The 17,193-nt window shown below is 38.9% G+C and overlaps 1 protein-coding gene and 1 long non-coding RNA gene across 2 annotated transcripts in view; one reads left to right on the top strand and one right to left on the bottom strand.

The window, feature by feature from the left end:
- Positions 1-3,037, bottom strand: part of LOC129506928 (uncharacterized) — a 31,040-nt gene extending 28,003 nt beyond the window's left edge. The window contains exons 1-2 of the long non-coding RNA XR_008663904.1: positions 2,815-3,037; positions 80-364 (exon numbers count right to left, since the gene is read on the bottom strand). This is a non-coding gene — a long non-coding RNA (uncharacterized LOC129506928). The remainder of the gene's footprint in view (positions 1-79; positions 365-2,814) is intronic.
- A 65-nt stretch (positions 3,038-3,102) lies between these two features.
- The window catches only part of DHX36 (DEAH-box helicase 36), a 58,102-nt gene continuing 44,011 nt past the window's right edge, over positions 3,103-17,193 (top strand). Inside the window, exons 1-4 of the mRNA XM_055320960.1 lie at positions 3,103-3,416; positions 11,288-11,412; positions 12,132-12,363; positions 15,455-15,493. Coding sequence (XP_055176935.1) covers positions 3,177-3,416; positions 11,288-11,412; positions 12,132-12,363; positions 15,455-15,493 — 636 coding nt within the window. The 5' untranslated portion in view covers positions 3,103-3,176. The remainder of the gene's footprint in view (positions 3,417-11,287; positions 11,413-12,131; positions 12,364-15,454; positions 15,494-17,193) is intronic.

Below are 17,193 nucleotides of genomic sequence, written 5' to 3'. Positions count from 1 at the left end.
AATAATCACTCTCCTGCCTAAAGTTTACTGCTGTTCTCTATGTGGCATATAAGGTCTCCATGATTAGGCTTTTTCCTACCTCTTTGGTCTTCTCCAACAGTGTTGACATTAAGGGTAGACTTTTCTCACACTCCAATATCTTCTTATTTCTCTTCTTATACATTGTTCCTTCCACCGCTAAGCATCTCTTTCCCCTCCCGGTTAGTTTGGCTAAAGTCTCCCTCGCTCAAAAGTCACTGCTTAATCTCTCATTCTTTAAGAAAGACTTGCCTGACGTCAAAATCAAATTATTTTGCCATAACCTCTTATGGCTGTTGGGAAAGAAAATCGTTTCCTCCCCGATCTTAGGTTTATTTCTTGGGGCCTGCAAATTAAACCAAGAAGAGACAGATTAGCAAAAGAAGGGGCAGATTTAATCACATACCTGTGGGACTTCACATAAAAATGTGATTCAAGGAGACGGTTGGAACTTGGGGCTGATCTATCTTAATAGGGGAAGGGGAGGAGGAGAGAAGTACTCATGGGAAAACGACTTCTAGGAAGGAAAAATGGGCTCTTATGAGCATAGATGGAATACACAATAGTTTTGTGACAATTCCTGCTCAGGTGTGATGCTGATTTCTAGTCTCCAGAGGTAAGAGTCAATCCTGCAAGCTCTCAGGGGAAGGGATTTATGATGATAGAATTCTTTTGGGAGGCTCTGTTCTTAGGCAGTTAAAATATTTCAGGAACTCAAATGCCTCTGCTCAAAATAATTTGTATGCCACAGGGGTGTAGTCTGGACCCCTTCAGAGCATATAGCATCTTCCTTTCTTTGCTCGTCGCACAGTCACTTCTTTGGCCTTTACCGTCTCAAGAGCATAAACAAATGAAAGCTGATGCCACACTTGTCTTGTTCAGTATCCCTGGCACCTTTAATTTAAACCCGTTAAAAATATGTCAAATGAACTGGATGTCCTCTGGTGAACATCCGGGCCTATGTGGCCCAGTCGCTTGATTTATTCAAGAAGAGTTTGTGCTCAACACGAAGTGGCCTGGTCAACCAACCATACATGGCTTCACAGGAACATGTGAATCTTCGGCTGCCTTTTTATTCAAATTTCCTAAGAGTTTCTGTACTGATTTTTGGCATCCACGCTCCTTGTTATGCTGTTGGATAAAGGCAATAAATAATGACAGCCCTGTAAGAGACGCAGGGACCGTCTTATACTTATTTGAAACAAGTGTCAAACTGTTTTCAAGATGCAGCTACCCCCCCAAAATATATATATATATGGTGAGCTCATTTTTTGGGGGGGTAGCTACATAAATAATATATATATGGTGAGCTCTTTTTTGGGGAGGGTAGCTATAGAAAATAAATAATGGTGAGCTCATTTTTTTGGGGGGTAGCTACATAAAAAAAATATATATATATATATAGTGAGCTCTTTTTTGCGGGGTAGTTACATAAAAAATATATATATATGGTGAGCTCATTTTTGGGGGGGTAGCTACATAAAAATATATATATATGGTGAGCTCATTTTTTGGGGGGGTAGTTACATAAAAATAAATATATATGGTGAGCTCATTTTTTGGGGGGTAGCTACATAAAAATATATATATATGGTGAGTTCTTTTTTGGGGAGGGTAGCTATAGAAAATAAATACATATATATGGTGAGCTCATTTTTTGGGGGAAGCTGCAAATATATATATATATGGTGAGCTCATTTTTTGGGGGGGTAGCTACATAAAAATATATATATAGTGAGCTCATTTTTTTGGGGGGTAGCTACATAAAAATATATATATATATGGTGAGCTCATTTTTTGGGGGGGTAGTTACATAAAAATATATATACGGTGAGCTCATTTTTTGGGGGGTAGCTACATAAAAACTATATATACGGTGAGCTCATTTTTTGGGGGGGTAGCTACATAAAAATATATATATATGGTGAGTTCTTTTTTGGGGAGGGTAGCTATAGAAAATAAATACTTAAATATGGTGAGCTCATTTTTTGGGGGGTAGCTGCAAATATATATATATATGGTGAGCTCATTTTTTAGGGGGGTAGCTACATAAAAATATATATATAGTGAGCTCATTTTTTTGGGGGGTAGCTACATAAAAAATATATATATGGTGAGCTCATTTTTTGGGGGGTAGTTACATAAAAATATATATATGGTGAGCTCATTTTTGGGGGGGTAGCTACATAAAAACTATATATATGGTGAGCTCATTTTTTGGGGGGTAGCTACATAAAAATATATATATATGGTGAGCTCATTTTGGGGGGTAGCTACATAAAAAATATATATATGGTGAGCTCTTTTTTGGGGAGGGTAGCTATAGAAAATAAATATATATGTATGGTGAGCTCATTTTTTTGGGGTAGCTACAAATATATATATATATATGGTGAGCTCATTTTTTGGGGGGTAGCTACATAAAAATATATATATATGTGAGCCAATTTTTTGGGGGGGTAGTTACATAAAATTATATATGGTGAGCTCTTTTTTGGGGAGGGTAGCTACAAAAAATATATATATATATGGCGAGCTCCTTTTGGGGGGGTAGCTACATAAAAATATATATATGGTGAGCTCATTTTTTGAGGGAGTAGCTACATAAAATACATATGTGACTCATTTTGGGGTAGCTACTAAAATATATATGGTGAGCTCATTTTTGGGGGGTAGCTACACACACACAAAAATATATATATATATGGTGAACTCATTTTTTTTTTTTTTTTGGAGACTTTTAGGAGAAAGTGGAACCAAGCACAGGTTGTCTTATGGTGTCAAGAGATGTCTTACTGTTCAGCGCCTCGTTGGAAGCAACCCGCAGACTTCACCACGCGTAATAAAGTACAAAGCGAACCCCACTTCCTCACACGCTGGGCGTCGGTAAAGGACACCTGCGAGGCTGGGCTCGCTCTCCGTCCGCAGGTGCAGAGGCAGACACCTGGGGTCGCACGTGCCGTCGCCCGAGCCACCTCGCGGGCCACCGCGGCGGCCCGCCCGTGACGTCACCGGAAGTGGGTGCTGTGACGCCCCGACGGCCCTCCCACTCGCGCCGGGCGCCGGAAGCAAAGCGGAAGTGGACGTGCACCCGCTTCCGGGCCCGGGCGCCATTTCTAGCGGCTGCAGGTTCTCACGAGTTGCGGTCGGCTGGGACCATGAGCTACGATTACCACCAGAGCTGGGGCCGGGATGGCGGGCCCCGCAGCTCCGGCGGCGGCTACGGAGGAGGCCACGGAGGGAGCCGAGGCCCCGGCGGCGGCGGCGGCGGCGGCGGCGGCGGCGGCGGCGGTCGAGGCGGCCGAGGCCGACACCCCGGGCACCTGAAGGGCCGCGAGATCGGCCTGTGGTACGCGAAGAAGCAGGGTCAGAAGAACAAGGAAGCGGAGAGGCAGGAGGTAACCCTGAGACTCGGTCGCGCACACGGGGGCACGGGGCCGACTCTGGGCCCCCCTCCCCCCGGCTCCTCAGCCCCCGGCTTCGGGTTGCTTTGTGGTTTCTGCGCCTGCGCCGAGGTGCCGGCGGGGACTTCCGGTGCGGAGGCTGCGGCCGCGTCGCCCGGCGGGCTGCGCCAGGGGAGCTGCGCCGCGGGAGCTGCGGCCCCGCACCGCGGCCTCCTCCCTCATCGGTTTGCGCAGAATCAAAGCAGCCAGAGCGCCGTTGGCACTTGTAGGTCGTTGAGGAAAAAATGGTCCAGCTTTCATTCACGTTCAGTATCAAAATAGCCACAAATCCAGGGCTTTTGTGTTCGGTCTGTGCTGTCTGTTTTTTTGTTGGGCCGGGGGAGTTCCGGTTCATCAGCGAGCTCCTCTTTGGGCATCAAACTTAGGATCCTAGAAAAAAGAAAAAAAAGAAAAGAAATTCCAAATTCCAAAAGATGTTTTGATTTAGTCTCTTCAGGCTTTGTGTCTTGAAGATCTGTAGCGAGGGAAGCTTAAGTGTCTTTGGGAAAAAAAAAAAATTTTTTTTTTTCTTTGTTAAACAGAAGCTTTCTTACCAGGAGTGGAAAGCTTTTTAGTGACTTCTTTAGAAGCACCTTTCGTATTAGACACAGAATGTATGCAGTTAAGTCCTCGCTTAGGCTTCTGTTTCTTTCTTTATTTAAAGATTTATTTATTTATTCGTGAGAGGCACAGACTGAGAGGAGAGAGGGGCAGAGACACAGGCAGAGGGAGAAGCAGGCTCCATGCAGGGAGCCCGACGTGGGACTCGATCCCGGGACCACGGGGTCACGACCTGAGCCGAAAGCAGGTGCCCAACCTCTGGCTGAGCCACCCAGGCGTCCCTATTTCTTTATTTTTCTTTGACCCGTGTCATTTTTATCCAAGTGTTTTTTTTTTTTTTTTTTTTTTTAAGATTTATTTAGACACAGAGGCAGAGACACAGGCAGGAGAAGCAGACTCCATGCAGGGAGCCCGACGTGGGACTCGATCCCGGGACCACGGGGTCACGACCTGAGCCGAAAGCAGGTGCCCAACCTCTGGCTGAGCCACCCAGGCGTCCCTATTTCTTTATTTTTCTTTGACCCGTGTCATTTTTATCCAAGTGTTTTTTTTTTTTTTTTTTTAAAGATTTATTTAGACACAAGCAGAGACACAGGCAGGAGAAGCAGACTCCATGCAAGGAGCCCGACGTGGGACTCGATCCCGGGACCCCAGGGTCACGACCTGAGCTGAAGGCAGGTGCCCAACCTCAGGCTGAGCCACCCAGGCGTCCCTATTTATTTTTCTTTGACCCGTGTCATTTTTATCCAATTTTTTTTTTTTTTTTTTTTTTTTTAAGATTTACTTAGACACAGAGAGGCAGAGACACAGGAAGAGGGAGAAGCAGGCTCCATGCAGGGAGCCCGACCTGGGACTCAATCCTGGGTCTCCAGGATCACACCCTGGGCCGAAGGCAGGCGCTTAACGGCTGAGCCACCCGGGCTGCCCTCCAAGTGTGTTTTTGGTATCATCCATCTATCTTCACACCTTATCACATTCTTCTCTTAAAGAAAAAAAGTGTGTGTGTATATTTGTGAGCCCAAAATTGTTCATTAGATGAACTTTTTTTTTTTTTTAAACGAAAGGAAGCTCATCTAAGTCATCTTGAAATTGGGAGAATCATTGGCTGATTGCTGTAAAAGGATGTGCACAGTAACTAGAAAGTTAAAATGGGCTCACATTTTATTTAGCCCATTTCCCACATGACGCAATGGGGATCTGAAGAAATACGACATTGACTGGGAAAAATAAGACGTAAACAGATGAAAAGTTTAATCAGGAAAAGTCGTTCATTATTATTTTCATCTAAAGCTAGTTGTGTGATGGATCATTGTGAATGGAACTCTGGATTTCTACCCTCTCCTCAAACCTTCTTTAGTAAATGTTACTACGATTTGTTTACTTAAAAGGCCAAAATTGGATTTATCTTTGATATTTCTCTTTCATCTTAGCAAAATCTGCCAGCTTTGCCTTAATATATCCCAAATCCAACCACTTGTCTCCACAGCAGTTACCATAGATCAAGCCATTATTTTGTTCGGCGTTCTTGGCCTCCTAAGAAATCTTCTAGCTTCCACTCCTGCTTTCTACTGAATCTGTCCTTTGCAGAAAGCACTTGTGGTGCTTTCAAAAGCAAAAATTAGATCATCTCATTCTCTAACTCACAACCTGAGATTAGAAGCCAGATCACTTCTGAGTTGAATACATTTCACTTGGATCCTAACATGTTTTACAGGAAACCTTGGTAATATAGCTTCAGTATACCAGGTTTCCTTCTTCATGTACTGAGCCTGTGTCCCCAATCTGATGTAATTATAGCTTTTGTAGATATACTTCCAGTTTTGCTTTTTATTACAGGTCTTAGACCATTGTCTCTGAAATGCATCTCCATCTTAATCTAAATAAGACCATTTGTCAATGATTGGCTCACTTTTTTTTTTTTAACCACCTTCAGCCCATATGTGATTGCTTTCCAGTCAAATTCCTTAGCTTCAGTTACTTTTTAATTAATTCCTTTGTTTGCCAAGCGATTGCATTCTAAGGATGTGCCCTTTTGCTTCCAACTTTCATTTCTTTTTTCTTTTTAAATTGAGGATCTGATATATCTGAGACATAGCCTTAAGCACTGTATTAATAGAATGTAGTCATTGCCTTACAGAAATTGTGGTGTGTTAGGGGCTGTTAGAGGGATAGAATATAATGTTAAAGTATTAAAATGAGAATGTGGGCCATCCCCTAACTCAAACTAAGAAGATTCTAGGTTTTCCAAAGATGTAACCCTTAAGCAGAAAGTTGAAAGATAACAAAATGTGGGTGTGTTTGGAATTGAGGGATTTGGAAAGGGATTTTCAGGCAGAGGCAGCAGCATGTGCCACAGTTTAGAGGTTAAGAGGAACATATTCATATTCTTGAAAATTCCATATTCAAGAGGAACCAATAGAGCATGGGGGTGGCGTGTCCTGAGATGAAGGTAGAGCAGTGGCTTTCAAAATGTTGACTACTTCCCACGAAAAGGAGTATATATTAATTTGCAACCCAGTACACACATGCGTATAATTGAACCAAATCTTCATGAAATAATACTTAATTATCTGTATGTTGGTCAGGGTGTGTTGTTGGTACCTGTTTTGCTCTTTTTATTAATACTGGTCATGATCTTTTAATTCTAAAATTACAATATGAAAAGCCTAGGACTAGAAAAATGAGCAGAGCCTTGAAATTCATTAACTTTTCCCTAAGAACTCCTATAACCCATTAAATCATTCGAAACAAAAAAAAAATTAAATGATTGAATTTGTGTTTAAATTCATTCTGGCAGGGATCCCTGGGTGGCGCAGTGGTTTGGCGCCTGCCTTTGGCCCAGGGCGCGATCCTGGAGACCAGGGATCGAATCCCACGTCGGGCTCCCGGTGCATGGAGCCTGCTTCTCCCTCTGCCTGTGTCTCTGCCTCTCTCTCTGTGACTATCATAAATAAGCTAAAAAAAAAAAAAAAATTTAAATTCATTCTGGCAGCAGTATAGAGAATTGATAAGAGACAATCCTGGGGGCAGGGGAACCAGTTGAGTAGCCTTTGCAGTAATTAAAGTGAGGAATGATAGCTTGAATTAGGACATTGGGGGAGAGATGGAGAAAAGTGGACAGGTTAAAGTGATTTAGTGCTTTTATCTGGAGGCGGGGAAAACCAGGTATTAATAAATGACATGTTTATGGCTGTATAAGGAACCGACTTGATGAAGGAAGATGATGGAACTCAGCTTAAGGAGAGTTTGATTTTTGTTATAGGGCATAAAAAAGGATTTCTGGGCGCCTGTGTGGCTCAGTTGATTAAGCATCCGACTCTTGATTTTAGCTGAGATCTAGGCTCTTGTCAGGTTCTGTGCTCAGCTCAGAGTCTGCTTGAGATTTTGTCTCTTCCTCTCTCCCTCCCCCACGTGTGTGTGTGGATGTGGATGTGCATGCGCGCTCTCACAGATCTGAAAAAAAAAAGGCGAGAATTTCAGGGAGGTAGAAGGCCATGTGGATCTGATATCTAGAAAAATCTAGACTGGCAGTTCATGGTCCTTTGAATACTAGCAAGTGACTGGAGAAGATAAGGAGTGGGTGCAACCCTAAATTCTATAGACTATTGTTTTCAAACTTGCCCCTGGTACCTTGTTAAAATGTGGACTCAGGTAGCGCCAAAGATTCTCTTTTCCTTGCAGACACCCAAATGGTGTCAGAGTTGCTAGCTTGTGGATCACTAGTGTTGTTCAATGTAGCACAAGAAAATTTAAGGGATGGAGCAAGAGGAGAAGATTCTTAGATTCGTAACTAGGAAGGAGCAGCCAGAGAAGAAAATAAGGTGGGTGTTCCTTTAGAATCCAAGGGCAGTGTTTCAGGGAGCAAAGTATATAAAAAAGGGAAAGTCGTCAGTGGTGGCAAATGGTACAGAGAGGTCAAGTAAGGTAAGAGTTCAGAATGTCTATTGAATTTAGCAACAAAGTCATTGGTAACCTTGATGAGAGCGCTTTCTGTGGAGCAGTGGAGGTAAAAGCCAGGTTGCAGTGGGGTGCGTAGTGAGGAGATGAAGTGGAATGCTTTTAAAGTAGTTTTACTGTGAAGAGGAAGAAGAAAGGGCAGTATCCGGTAGGGTTGGGAGAATTCAAAAGAGGATTTTTTGTTTATTTTAAAAGTAAGATATTCGACTATAGTCTTGTTCATGGACCGGCGGTAAGGAGTCAGTGGAGAGGAAACATCAGGTAGACTAAATTATGCTGCAGTGGTAAATAGTCTCCAAGTCTTAAATTTTTTTTTTGATTTTTTTATTTATTTATGATAGTCACAGAGAGAGAGAGAGAGAGGCAGAGACACAGGCAGAGGGAGAAGCAGGCTCCATGCACCGGGAACCCGATGTGGGATTCGATCCCGGGTCTCCAGGATCGCGCCCCGGGCCAAAGGCAGGCGCCAAACCGCTGCGCCACCCAGGGATCCCTAGTCTCCAAGTCTTACTGGGTTGGTTTTTCTACTCACTTTACTAGGCGGTTGGGAGTTAGGTTGAGAGTCCTCCTTAAGAGAATGGCTCACAGAGCTCTACCCATCTGAGAAGCGGCAGATTTTGGTAGCAGTGGGAAGGAATACAGTACATTGCCCTGATTCTTAGAGACTTCAGTCATGTTTCTCTGGCCAGTAAGTCACATGGCCATGCTTAACTCATGGGTGGGAAAATCCAGTTCTACCATATATTTGGAAAGAAGCAAACCAGAATATTGATCAGCACACTGATGATTACCAGAGAGAGAGATTTAGGAAAGGAAGGTAAATCTCGATAGGATTAGCCCTCAGGAGATGAAAGGGATTGGGCAGCAGAGTTTATTTAGGTGGTGAGATTAGCCTTAAGCAGGAAAACTGACTCCACTTCCCTTTTAACAGGAAGGAAGAGAGCAAAAAGATTCTGATAATGGTGGGCTTAGGTTTGGTGGCAAGCACTTGATTTTCCTTGGGTTTTTGTTTTCTTTGTGACTACTGTATTTCGTGAAATGTGAACAGAAAGGTGGTATGGGTTTAAAATACTTGTAGATAACTAGAAGCTGATAAACATAGACAATTTGCAGGCAATCACAGGATTTCCTTTGCCAGGAATTTGTGACTCGAAGCTGCAGGAGGAATATTTAAGGATGTCCAAAAAAGGGAAAAACAACAAAATTAAATATCATGATAAAATAGTCATGAAACACAAAACATGACTGCTATTCTCCATGCTGGGGCCAGGTAAAGTGAAGGGTGACACAGCTAGGTTAGGGGAGGTGACCTACCTCTCCCCCCCCCCCAAAAAAAAGGCTAGGTCCAGATTTGGAATTTTGGCACTCCTAAATTCTCCACTGCCCGGAGCTTCTGGAGCCTCATTGTGGGAGGAATCTTGTTAAAAATAATTTATAGAAGGTGTAAATTATGTATTCAGGGGCTATTTCGTTTTTAATCATCCTTTTTGTGACTATCTAAAATTCATACTGTAGGGTGAGGAGAGCTTGTGTTCTGCTAGTAGAGGTAAAAACTTCAAAATGTAAGGTTTTGGTAGGTTGAAGTAAAGCTCTAAGTGTGAATTTCAGTTGGAAATAAATAGTTCTCTGATAAAAAGTACTTAACCTTGTCTTTCCCGTTTTGAAAGTAAATGGTAGAAACAGTGCCTTTGGGCCCTTGAGGTGTTTGGAAAAATGAAGGAAACTGCTTGATAATGACTTTATGTCCTGGGGCCTCTTTCCCAGAGTAGTCTTTAGTCATTAAAGTGTCGCTGTAGATTCTAACTACCAAGAAAAAACTTACTTGATAATCATCTCTTGCAGGTACAGAAAACAATAAATGTTAACCAGTGCTGAAAACATTACAGAATTTAAAGTATTGGACAAAAATGTTCTAATGATCCTGTATGTTGGGTTTCCCCAAGACCATTCGCAAATTCTGGTATTCTCACAGTAATTTTTTTTTTTAATAGATGATTACAGATGAAGATCATCAGAGGTAAAAAATATACATAGGGGAGAGCCTAGGAGAAACTGGGTACAAGCTCCTAGTCCTAGTGAAGTACCTATGCCATGAGAAGAGATACATTAGTCTGATCTAGAAGCCAATTTAAAAAGATTTTCATGCTGTAACATTTAAAAAAGAGAGAGAAAGGGCTTTAGTGCCTGTCAATAAGTGTATTTTGCTATCATCTCTAATTTCATAAGGCTATCAGAATTTTACTATATTGGACTTTTAATTGTATGATAAAGACGGTTTTTGTAAACTCTTTGATAAATTGCCGAAGTCTTCTGGAAGTCCCCCAGAGATCTGATTGTATTTTTGTGTATTTCTTTTGAGAGAAAAATGGTTTTAACACTAAAGTCACACATGCTCGTTGTAAAAGATAGGTTCAGCCATTCATCCATTTGACAAAGTTCACTGCAGCATCTACCATGCATCATAAATATAACTGGAAGGAATACTGCAAAAATGTAGAATGTAATGAATAACCTAGAAAATAAGATCCTGCTGCATGTATTTTCTGCAGCTGGCTTTTTTCCAGTTAATACATTAGTCCTTTTTTTCTGTCTGCACACTTAAAGAAAAATCTACCCTCTCGTAACTACTAGGTTTAAATTCAACTAATTATAACATACAATTGTAAAAGAACAGTTTTAGAAAATCTTATTCCTACTGTGTACAGTGTAACTCCTATCTTCTGTTTTTTTTTTTTTTTGTTTGTTTTGTTTTGTTTTTCTCATTCTGTGAGGCAACTATCAGGCCCATTGGACCATCTGCATGAGTGTTGATTAGTTTTATTTATTCTGTCTCAGCTCCACCTTCTTCCCCAAATATTCATCCTTTTAGTGTGAGCATTTAAAATGCTCACTGTGAGCAAAATATTATTTCTAGTTTTCAACTTGGCCTTTTTGATTTTTTTTATGAGCTAAACATTTGTGTTTTAATAACTTTAATTGTGAGTGTCTTTGAAAACTTAAGATAGGGAAAAATTGAAATAATCAGTGTGTGAGAGGGTAGAAGATAAAGTAATTAGTAAGGGACATAAATGTACCTTCTTTGCGATCATATTAGAAGTAACTTTATAGATAGCAGAAAAAGGTTTAGAAGGATATACAAAAATGTTAACATTAATTAGGTTTATGAAGTGAAATTGGGCTAGAGGGCAATGTGGGGTAATTTTAACTTTTGTATGTTTGTTGGACATATATTTATCTTCTTGTTATGAAATAATTTTGCACATGCTTTTTAGTGTTGATCAGAATACTTTTTGCTTTGCACAAAACAGAGAGCTGTAGTACACATGGATGAACGTCGAGAAGAACAGATTGTGCAGCTGCTACATTCAGTCCAAGCTAAGAATGATAAAGATTCAGAAGCACAGATCTCTTGGTTTGCTCCCGAAGATCATGGGTAAAACAAAACATATTCTTTTACAGAATGGACAGAGTAACACTTCTTCCATAGCAGTGGCTAGGGAAAGGTTGATAATGAAAGTAACATCCTTAGACTCTTCAGTGAGTGAAATTCAACTTTGAAGTAAGTTTTTTTCCTTATGTAGACTGAGCATATTTGGTGAAAGATTGAACAACATGGTCATTACACAGAAAGCTAAGTGGTAAGAACAGTCTATTTGGGTATTAGATTTATTAAGTTATTATTTATTGCTTTCCTACTCATCCTCTTTGTATTTCCAAAATTCTCCAGTGAGAGAGATCTGCAAGAAGTTAAATTGTTGATGTTTTTAGGATGATCACAAGAACTGTATCATTTAGAGGAAAAAGTAGAAGTGGTTTTTCTGGAACTATGTAAAGTCGCAGCCGGTTTAGAGCAGCCTCTATAGCAGCCGGTTTATAGCGCTCAGAAAGGGTGGCAGGAAGAAGATAAAGTTGTGAAATAAAACAAAGCTCAGAAAATCCGAAAAAGAAAAATACTGTAACTCATTGCAATGGAGAGATGACTCTTGTGTGAGTTTTAGTTTTTTTAACTATCACAAGGAATAACTTATCTGGTAATGTAAGAATCTAAATATTTCCTTAATTGATCTAAGAAAAAAGCTGATGATTTTTTAAATAAATAGTGTATTTTGTTTCAGGGCTCTAGTGGCTCATTTTTTTATTTTGTCAAAATAGATATGGTACTGAAATTCCTGCAGAGAACAAACCAAACTCAGAGAAGAAGCTGGAGAACCAGGAAAAGAAATTGATAAGTCAAGAAAAGAGAACATTTAGAATCAGGGACAAATATATTGACCGAGATTCTGAGTATCTCTTGCAAGAAAATGAACCAGATGTAGCCTTAGACCAACAACTATTGGAAGACTTACGAAAGAAAAAAAGTGACCTTCGGTATATCGAAATGCAGGTAATGGAAAGCAAGATGTGGAAAAAGTTTTTACTTGTCATTTCTTCTCACATTTCTGTTTAGAGGGTACTACATGATACAGATCAGTGGTATTTCAATAGACCATCCTCTGTGGGAATTCTTTCTCATATACTAGAGAAAAGCAGTGGGAATGGGATTGCACAATATAACCTAAGGTAGCCGGTCTCATCTATGGCAGCTTATATAGTGAGAAAAAAATTAGTTTTTTAGGCCAGTTTTGTGAGATGTCATAAACAAGGTAGTTAGAATTTTAAGGTTTCTAGGCCATTTAATCCAACTCCTTCCTTTTACAGATGATAATACTAAATCCCCCCAAATTATGATGTGCTTATTTTCAACACTTTAAAGACAGGGCTGTGACAAGAGTAGATATTCATGGAGGCTTTCATGTTCTTTCCATGCTAGATAAGGTTTTTATTTTAAACTATTTATTCATGAGAGACATAGAGAAAGAGAGGCAGAGACATAGACAGAGGGAGAGGAGAAGCAGGCTCCATGCAGGGAGCCTGACGTGGGACTTGATCCCGGGTCTCCAGGATCAGGCCCTGGGCTGAGGGTGGCGCTAAACCGCTGAGCCACCCAGGCTGCCCTAGACAAGATATTTTAAGGTTTCTTCCTGTTAACACATAAAATTTGTTTTGTGGACATTCTAGAGATAGATGTAATAAAATGTTCATGTATTTCTTTTAAGAGAAAAATACTGAGGAAACTTTGAGGGCCATATCTTTAATATGCACATATGTGCTGCCGTTTGTAAAAACAAAAAAAAAAGCAGGATATCACATCTTCCATAAGAAAGAAAGGATCCGTAGACTGTCGCTGATGATCAGATTGGATATCAGAACAGGTGAGGTGAGGTTGTCCAGGGGTGGAATTGTGTAGATTTTGGTGCCTATTTAGTGAAAATAAGATTTGAGGAGAGGAAATTTCAAGTTGAGTTATTTCATAATGTTGTGATTGAGAGAAGAGCTTCTTTTATAGCCTTTGGAAGAAGGAGAGTTAGTTACTATCTGCTTTGTATAGAGGACAGAACTCAAATACTGAAAATGAGTAAGTGATCTAAGTCAAAAGAAGTTAGGAGAAGAAATGTATAAAACATAAAAAAAAGTTGGTGATCTTTCTGTTGACTAGACACTTGCAAACACTTCACTTGTGCTACATCATTTAAACCTCCCAACAACCCTGTGTAAGAGATTATGGCTCTGTTACAGAGGAGGGAAAAAGAATCTTAGGTTAAGTGACCTATCTAAAGGTTGTACAGTTAGTAAAAGAATCAGGCCTAAAATTCAGATGTTTAAGAGCTCAACTTTTTAATCCTTTTTGGTAATGTTCCATTTTTTTTTCTTTTTTGCTTACATTCATTTAACAAACGTTAATTTTCCACTTACTAGATGCATGTCATTGTGCTGTGTTTCTGAAGACTAAAAAAGACATGTATCCTCAGATTGTAATCTCATTGTTCCTTATCTCAGAGTTAAGCCTAAAATTAGGAAATTAGAATTTAGGTTTGTCTGTCTTGAGAAAGAATATTGGGTTATAACTGTCTTTATCAGCTTTTACATATTTATAAAGCAAATTGATTAATGTTTCAAATCTAATGGGTTAGCTTATGTATACTTAAATATTGAGATTGTTACATTTGAGTACATGAAGTACTTTTAGAAATTGTTAAATGGTTTTAAATAATGTTAAAATAAAAGACATTACTAAGAAAATAATGGCAACCTGATCTTTTAAATTACTAGAATTCATTAAAATCATCACATTGACTCTCAGTTTTTTTGGTACTGTTAAGAATTACCTGATTGGCCATAACAGGAATGGCATATACAGCATGGTAACTACAGTTAATAATGTTGCACTTTATATCTGAAAATTTCTAAGAGAGATCTTAAAAGTTCTGATCCCAAGGAAAAGAAATGCTAACTATGTGATGATGGATATTAATTAGACTTTCTGTGATAATTACTTCACAGTATACAAAGATATTGAATCATTATGGTGGTATGCCTGAAAGTGATATAATGTTATTTGTTAATTATATCTTAATTTAAAAAAATCAGGATTTTTTTTCAGTCTTCTATTTTGACAAATAGGCAAAAAATAAGGATGATGTTTTAAATAAAAATTAAGAAAAATATGGCAGTTATACTAGATTACTTAGGACAGTTCTAATTTTGTGTGTTTTTTCTTTTCTTTTAAATAAAGGGAGTTTGTTAAACCTGTGGTTTATTTATTTTTTTAACGTTGAAATTTTCTCATTTATGTAGGTCATTATAAATCATAGCACTGCTAAATGTATGTCCTTTTTATGTAGCATAGGTTTGGGATTCCATAGTCTTCAAAATTAGACATTATCAAATAAAAGATATAGGAGTTAATCATTTCCTCTTTGGTATTCCAGTTGCAATTCACGAAAAATTTGTTGAGTAGCTTTTATGTATTAAAAACTGCTATTTGCTTTTTTTTTTTTAATTTAAATAAAGGTTTTTCATTCAGATTTCATGGCAACTGTATGAGATAAAACCTTTGAAGGATGTAGGATCCAAGTTGGATTTAAGATCACAGTTCTTAAATGGCATAAGCAGATTTTCCTGTTTCAGATATTACTTGTTTAAAGTTTTATTCTCAAAAGCAAGTACACAGAAATACTTAATCTTCTCCAGTGCCTAATGGATTAGTAAATGGTGGATCATTGGGTGGGAAAATGAATGTGATAAAGAAAACAAATGTAAGATTCATATATAAAAGAAACAGAAAAAAATGGAAAAAAAATGGGGATTATAAAAATGCTATTAAATGACAGATCAGATTTCATTTTACTGGCACTTTCAAGAAAGTGTCTCCATTCTATTGAATATAATAAAATTCAGTATTTCAAAAATAAAGGGGATTGCCAAATACATTAGTTCTTTTTATAAAAATTCTTTTTTAAGTCTTGATACTTGACATAAGCTGTGAGGTAATAAAGTATTTGGGGATTCTTGCATATTTATGATATATTCTGATTACCATGATTATAATTTGATTAATTGCTTTTGTGAAATTAAAAACTGTTTTCAATTTTCAGCATTTCAGGGAAAAGCTGCCTTCATATGGAATGCAAAAGGTAAAATGAATATACACTATTTAATTTGATTTGTAAAATAATTTTTTTAAACCTCTGTATGAAGAAAAAAAAAATAAACAACCTTCCCCTAAAAGGTATTATTGAAAGTACATTTTAGCCTTGAATTTTTGGAAGCCCAAAAGTAAAAAATGGTCATGAAACAATTTTCCTGATGTTTTCTCCTTTCTGTCTGTAGTTGAATTTTTTATATAGATGTTACTTTGGGTAGAGGCACCCTGGGTGACTCAGTTGGTTAAGCATCTGTCTTCCTCTCAGGTCCTGATCCCAGGGTCTTAGAATCAAGCCCTGCTTTGAGCTCCCTGGTCAGTGGAAAGCCTGCTTCTCTGTCTCCCTCTGTCGTGCCCCCTGCTTTTGTGCCTGCAAGCACTCTCTGTCTCTCAAATAAATAAAGTCTTTAAAAAGGAAATTACTTAGGTAAATGCCCTTGCTCTTAATATGAGACCAAACATTTTAATTAAAATTGAGGCTCTACTGAAAGTAATGCTTAAATTAATTCATTGTGCTTTATTATGCGATCATCTTGGAGAATATAGTCTCCCATCCCTCTCTGTTGTCTCAGCCTTAATTTGATTTTGGTTTGGTTTTCAAAGCACTTAACCACCACCTGCCACAATGTCTTTCCCTCCTAGGCCATTGTAAGTTCCTGAGGACAGAGTGTTCTCTGTGTGTTACTTGGAACAATACCTGACATTCTGTGGACCCCCAGTAAATACTTGTTGAATGAATGAGGCACATGCTGCTTCTCTGTGTTTATAAGCTATAATTTAGTGTTACAATTTATTGTTAGCACAAATAATGTGTTAAGAGTAGATGGGAAAAATTTTAAAGGTGGGTTTTCTAATACTGTCTGTAGATAAAAGTAACCTCATATCTCTTTGAAGAAGTAGGATGGTTTTATTTTTTATTAAAACAGTGAATATTACTATTAAAAATTAGTGTTTATCTAAAAATTTTTAAGAAAGATTTTTCCCAAGTACAAGATTTTCCAGATAATTGAAGTTTACCAATTTAGATATTTAAAATCTTTATTTAGATATTTAAAATCCTTATTATAATTACTTGAGAGGAAATAATCTTAAGGTAAATCATATTCTTGATATCTAAAACAGTATGTAAAAGTTGTTCTGCAGATAAAACCATATTGTATGAGTTATTATATAACTCCTTAATGTCCTTAGTGTTAATTAAGTATTGGGATTTGTCTTTCTTCAGTACCCTACATATCAACAGCATTCCATGCAGGGAGCCTGACGTGGGATTCGATCCCTGGTCTCCAGGATCAGGCCCTGGGCTGAAGGCGGTGCTAAACCGCTGAGCCACCTGGGTGCCCCCCCCCCTTTTTTTAAGATTTTATTTATTTATTCAAGAGAGAGAGACAGAGAGAGAGGCAGAGACAGAGGCAGAGGGAGAAGCAGATTACATGCAGGGAGCCTGACAATCAACATTCTCTTTAATTAATGTTTGTTCTTATGCATAAAACTTACCTGCTTTCTCTTCTTGTTCTTGTTGGTGTGTTTTTCTTTAACCGCACTTGGCTTTGTTTTATAATTTGGTGCTTTTTTTTTTTTTTAAGATTTTATTTATGTATTCATGAGAGACACCTGCGGGGGGGGGGGGAGACAGAGACAGGCAGAGACACAAGCAGAGGGAGAAGGAGAAGCAAGCTCCATGCAGGGAGC

This window comes from Nyctereutes procyonoides, unplaced genomic scaffold (assembly GCF_905146905.1).
Source record: "Nyctereutes procyonoides isolate TBG_1078 unplaced genomic scaffold, NYPRO_anot_genome, whole genome shotgun sequence".
Taxonomy (NCBI): domain Eukaryota; kingdom Metazoa; phylum Chordata; class Mammalia; order Carnivora; family Canidae; genus Nyctereutes; species Nyctereutes procyonoides.
Note: the sequence above shows the minus strand (reverse complement) of the source record. Positions and strands in the feature narration are given on the sequence as shown.